At 43.9% G+C, this 5,983-nt stretch overlaps 1 protein-coding gene across 1 annotated transcript; it reads left to right on the top strand.

Annotated features, from left to right (window-relative positions):
* The first annotated feature begins 487 nt into the window (after nucleotides 1-487).
* Nucleotides 488-3,192, top strand: LOC116464983 (protocadherin gamma-A8-like). The gene has a single exon (XM_032754265.2). It carries the CDS (start codon nucleotides 707-709, stop codon nucleotides 3,167-3,169), a length of 2,463 nt encoding a protein of 820 aa, XP_032610156.1. The 5' UTR covers nucleotides 488-706; the 3' UTR covers nucleotides 3,170-3,192.
* Nucleotides 3,193-5,983: the final 2,791 nt, after the last annotated feature.

The raw sequence follows: 5,983 nt of genomic DNA, 5'->3' as shown, positions 1-5,983 counted from the left end.
CAACTCTATAGAAAGGTTGTAAAATGATTAAGTAGTTTAAACCAAATAAAACAATTTCTGAGTCAGTCATTTCCAGTAGGTCTATTTTAGTCTCAAGATAAATTCATTTCTGGTGACAACTGAAGTTCTTTGTTATTTGTTAGTATATACTGGAGACATTTACAATAAAGCTTAGAGCGCATGGGAAATGGAAGTGTCAGTTTTTTTAAGACAAAATGTATTGCAGAAATGTGAGTAATTTAATCCGATTCTACAATCTGATCATTCTGATCTAATCTGATCATTTAATAACACTAAATAAACCTTCATCTCACATTCTTTGGCTGCTTCTTTTAAAATATGAGTTTAGGGATAAATCAAATAAATTCAAAACAAAGTAATAAGCAAATGATTTTTTTTTCTCAGTAATCTAGTAGAGTATTACATTTAGAAGTAATCTGTATCTCAGTGCAGTAACTATTTGGGACTCTAAGCGCCGCTGTTCACCTACTGGAAGACAAATGCAACCGAAAACACTCAGATCTCACAACTCACAAAGACCTGCAGATGCCACAAACTAACTGCTGGACTGCAGCGAAACCCCACCCCTGTTTGGAGGCACTCCAGGTTTCCGGAGGATTATCATCTCCATAGCTGCGGCAAGAAACTAAATAAGACCCACTTATGCACAGTGGAGATTCTGAGAGGATTCTGCAGCAAAACAACAATGGCCGCTCCACAGAGTCGCCCCAGACGCAGCGAGCTGATCCTGCTGTGCGCGCTGCTAGGGACGCTGTGGGAAATCGGGAGGGGACAGATTCGCTACTCGGTGCCAGAAGAGACGGACAAAGGCTCCTTCGTGGGTAATATCTCCAAGGACCTGGGGCTGGACCCCCGGGAGCTGGCGAAGCACGGAGTCCGTATCGTCTCCAGAGGTAGGACGCAGCTCTTTGCTCTGAACCCGCGCAGCGGCAGCTTGGTCACCGCGGGCAGGATAGATCGGGAAGAGCTCTGCGCTCAGATCCCGCGGTGTCTGATAAATATTAACATCCTGGTTGAGGATAAAGGAAAACTCTTTGGGATAGAAATAGAAATAATTGATATTAACGATAATAACCCGAAATTCCAGGTCGAAGATCTAGAAGTAAAAATTAACGAAATCGCGGTTCCTGGAGCACGTTATCCACTCCCAGAAGCTGTTGACCCGGATGTTGGCGTGAACTCCCTCCAGAGCTACCAGCTCAACCCCAATCACCACTTCTCCCTGGACGTGCAGACTGGAGACAATGGGGCCATAAACCCAGAGCTGGTGCTGGAGCGCGCCCTGGACAGGGAGGAAGAGGCTGCTCACCACCTGGTCCTCACGGCCTCGGATGGCGGTGAGCCGCGTCGCTCTAGCACAGTGCGCATCCATGTGACAGTGTTGGATACAAATGACAATGCCCCGGTTTTTGCTCAACCGATTTACCGAGTGAAAGTCTTTGAGAACGTGCCTCCAGGCACGTGGCTGCTTACTGTAACAGCCAGCGACCCGGATGAGGGAACCAACGGAAAAGTGGCATACAAATTCCGGAAAATTAATGAAAAACAAACTCCGTTATTCCAGCTTAATGAAAATACTGGGGAAATATCAATAGCAAAAATTCTAGATTATGAAGAATGTTCGTTTTATGAAATGGAAATACAAGCCGAAGATGTGGGGGCACTTCTGGGGAGGACCAAATTGCTCATTTCGGTGGAAGATGTAAATGACAATAGACCAGAAGTGATCATTACGTCTTTGTTTAGCCCAGTGTTAGAAAATTCTCTTCCGGGGACAGTAATTGCCTTCTTGAGTGTGCATGACCGAGACTCTGGAAAGAATGGTCAAGTTATCTGTTACACAAGTGATAATTTACCTTTTAAATTAGAAAAGTCAATAGATAATTATTATAGATTAGTGACAAGGAAATATTTGGACCGAGAAAATATCTCTATCTACAATATCACAGTGATGGCCTCAGATCTAGGAACACCGCCTCTATCCACTGAAACTCAAATCACTCTGCACGTGGGAGACATTAACGACAACCCTCCTACTTTCCCTCATGCCTCCTACTCAGCGTATATCCTAGAGAACAACCTGAGAGGAACCTCCATCTTCTCCTTGACTGCACACGACCCCGACAGCCAGGAGAATGCCCAGGTCACTTACTCTGTGACCGAGGACACGCTGCAGGGGGCGCCCCTGTCCTCGTACATCTCCATCAACTCTGACACCGGTGTCCTGTATGCGCTGCAATCTTTCGACTATGAGCAGATCCGAGACCTGCAGCTACTGGTAACAGCCAGCGACAGCGGGGACCCGCCCCTCAGCAGCAACGTGTCACTGAGCCTGTTCGTGCTGGACCAGAATGACAACGCGCCCGAGATCCTGTACCCCGCCCTTCCCACAGACGGTTCCACCGGCGTGGAGCTGGCGCCCCGCTCCGCAGAGCCCGGCTACCTGGTGACCAAGGTGGTGGCGGTGGACAGAGACTCGGGCCAGAACGCCTGGCTGTCCTACCGCCTGCTCAAGGCCAGCGAGCCGGGACTCTTCTCGGTGGGTCTGCACACGGGCGAGGTGCGCACGGCGCGAGCCCTGCTGGACAGAGACGCGCTTAAGCAGAGCCTCTTGGTGGCCGTCCAGGACCATGGCCAGCCCCCTCTGTCCGCCACTGTCACGCTCACCGTAGCCGTGGCTGACAGCATCCCCGAAGTCCTGACCGAGATGGGCAGTCTGAAGCCTTCGGTCGACCCGAACGATTCGAGCCTTACACTCTATCTCGTGGTGGCAGTGGCTGCCGTCTCCTGTGTCTTCCTAGCCTTTGTCGTTGTGCTTTTGGGGCTCAGGCTGAGGCGCTGGCACAAGTCACGCCTGCTCCAGGATTCCGGTGGCAGATTGGTAGGCGTGTCTGCCTCACATTTTGTGGGTGTTGAGGAGGTACAGGCTTTCCTGCAGACCTATTCCCAGGAAGTCTCCCTCACCGCCGACTCGCGAAAGAGTCACCTGATCTTTCCCCAGCCCAACTACGCAGACACGCTCATCAGTCAGGAAAGCTGTGAGAAAAATGATTCTTTGGTAACATCCGTAGATTTTCGTGAATGTAAGAATGAAGCTGATCATGGTCAGGTGAGTTTAGTTCTTTGCTTGCTTTTAATTTCCAGATGAATTTTATTTGGCGTAAATTAGGTTTTGAAAAACATTGTGAAGATAGTTGAAAATAATTTTTAAGGCGTATCACAGAGTTTTGGGTTTATTTTGGTGGTGTTACTATAAAATTGAACGCTAATAGTCATAGGTTATTGTTTCATTTGCTTTTAAACGACTTAGAAAATATTGTTCAACCATTTTAAGCCTTCCAGTATTTTATTCCTATTATCACTCATTCACTTAAGAAGTACCTACCCGTCCATACTGGTAATTTTGCTATTGTTTGTGTGTGCGTGTGTGTGTGTGTGTGTGTGTGTGTGTGTATCCCAAACTAGAACTTCAGAAAATTATCAAGAAATCTAAAGCCTTGTTATTAGCTTAGCAAAAGTAAAATATATCTCAGAATTTTTAGGGTTATGTTTAGCATTTGAACCTATAACTAGGCTCTTGTAGATTTCTTCACTTTAAACCTCTTTTCTGAGCCCTGTTTCTGTGCCAGTGCCCTTCAAAACTTTAATACTTCTTACCATCCTTCAAAACATGAACAAACTTTAAAGATGGATCTTGGTGGGAGATGAGATTGGTTACTAAATATTAAGTATGTGTGTCAGTGGTCACCTGGGCTCCATGCCCGTGGAGACATGAAATCTAAAGCCTGGAATGTCCATTGCTCCCCCAAACAAAAAACAAAAGCAAAAACATTAGATCTGAATTAAAATGTAATTTTAAACTGTTGACAGTGACTTTTGTAAAATACGAAAAAACATATTTCAATACAATTCCAATGAGCTGTTTCGGTTGTGCATCGATGTGAAATGGTGAGAATGTTGATTTTAAGAACCAATGTTTCAGGTACACAAGTTCTAAATAAGCTGATCAATTCAATTAAAGTTATTCATTCTTGGCTGGACACAGTGGCTCATGTCTGAAATCCCAGCACTTTGGGAGCCTGGGGCAGGAGGACCGCTTGAGCCCTGGGGTTTGAAACTGCAGTGAGTTGTGATCATGCCACTGCACTCCAGCCTAGGTGACAGAACTAGACCCTGTCTCTAAAAAATCTAATATTAGGCCGGGCGCGGTGGCTCACACCTGTAATCCCAGCACTTTGGGAGGCTGAGGTGGGTGGATCACCTGAGGTCAGGAGTTCAAGATCAGCCTGGCAAACATGGTGAAACCCCATCTCTACTAAAAACTACAAAAATTAGCCGGGCATGGTGGCACACGCCTGTGGTCCCAGCTACTCAGGAGGCTGAGGCAGAAGAATCGCTTGAACCCGGAGGCAGAGGTTACAGTGAGCCGCGATCGTGTCACTGCACTCCACCCTGGGCAACAGGGTGAGACTCCGTCTCAAAAAAAAAAAAAACTAATATTAATAGTAAAAACTTGGTATAGGCTATCCATTACTGTATTCCTGCATACCTTCTTGTAGCATTTGAATAAAGCTAATCCCTGAATTGATTGTTGTAAGGTAGAAATAGATGACCCAATAAATATTTGTTATTAATGAAAAGGACATTTCCTAAGGATTGTGTAATGTTCTACTGTATGGTGTATATTCAGTGGAGTGGGAGTTAACTTCATAGTTTGTGTACCATTTGGATGCACATTTGAGAGGACAACATATTATTGGCACTTTGCAATTTTAAAAACTGGGATGAAAGTTGCCCTGGTAGGAAAGAAAATCCTTACTCTCCCTAAAAATGTTGGCTAGTTGTTCTTATTAATCTGACAAATGGACTAAAGAAGGTTGACCAATGTCTGCAAATTTATGTAAATAAACTTATGAGCTTCATTTATCCAATTCCAATGTCATTTCTTCACTACAGTGATGGTACATAGATAGGATAATAATGCAATCCACTAGAATATCCCTTTGTACCTTGTATTGCAGAATACATAAGCATGTCCCCAATAACTCTTAAGAATGAATTTATGTACTGTAAAAGATATGACATAAGACAAGTATTTTGAGATATGAAGAAGAGCAACGTAGGGTATATCATTTCTTGGCTACACCATATGGGCAGTATACTTGAATGAATATTTTCTGAAGTAGAAGAGTAAAGAAAAATTATTTTTATAAAGAATGTTAATATTGTCAGGAAGAGGAGATGTTTGGGGATTGGTATAAAATTGCCACAACTTTACAAAATAGTTTTAAATAGTATAGATTTCCCTAATATGTGTAATATAAAACAATAGAAATATTGGGGAGTTGGAAATCATAGAAATGAACAGAAGAATGATAAAATTGTTTACACATACCATAGCTAATAAAAAATGAATTTTTGTAATCAGTATAGTATGAAGCCTCTGAGAGCAAGAACTGTATCATGTTAATTATTATATTGCTGGTGACAAGGGCAGTACTTAGTTCTAGCTAAGAGTTCAAGGTATGTTTGCAGAATGGTGAAAGAATGGACCAATGTATGCAGGTTTGTATGAAAACCCAACGTGATATTTCTAACAATTTGGAAAACAGAGAAAGATACCTTAAAGAGGGTGTTATAATTTGTTATTAACTAAATGAACGTAAAAATTTGGCTTGTTAAATTAGACACACAGTACAATTACTGCACTGGTTAAACTGAAGCAACAGAGGCTGTAGTTTCCTAGTGCTGACTCTGGGCGCCGCTGTTGGCCAAAGTGGAGAGCTTGGAGCTCCAGATCTCCTCGCGCAGCCGCAGCGCGCTTTCCAGGGCAGCCCCCCTCAGACTCCCCAGCGCCAGCCTTTACACCGCTTCCTCCTCAGAAAAAGAAGAATCTTTTCCTAAACTGGAATTGGAACTAAAGTCCGTTCGGAGATCCAAAAATCTGCAATACAGAGGTTAT

This window comes from Hylobates moloch, unplaced genomic scaffold (genome assembly GCF_009828535.3).
Source record: "Hylobates moloch isolate HMO894 unplaced genomic scaffold, HMol_V3 SCAFFOLD_2529, whole genome shotgun sequence".
In the NCBI taxonomy this organism is placed as follows: Eukaryota; Metazoa; Chordata; class Mammalia; order Primates; family Hylobatidae; genus Hylobates; species Hylobates moloch.
This window is presented reverse-complemented; position numbering and strand designations above follow the sequence as displayed.

Bases quoted from the DNA above. Each gene is read 5' to 3' on its own strand.
- LOC116464983 (XM_032754265.2), top strand. From the start codon at position 707: ATGGCCGCTCCACAGAGTCGCCCCAGACGCAGCGAGCTGATCCTGCTG.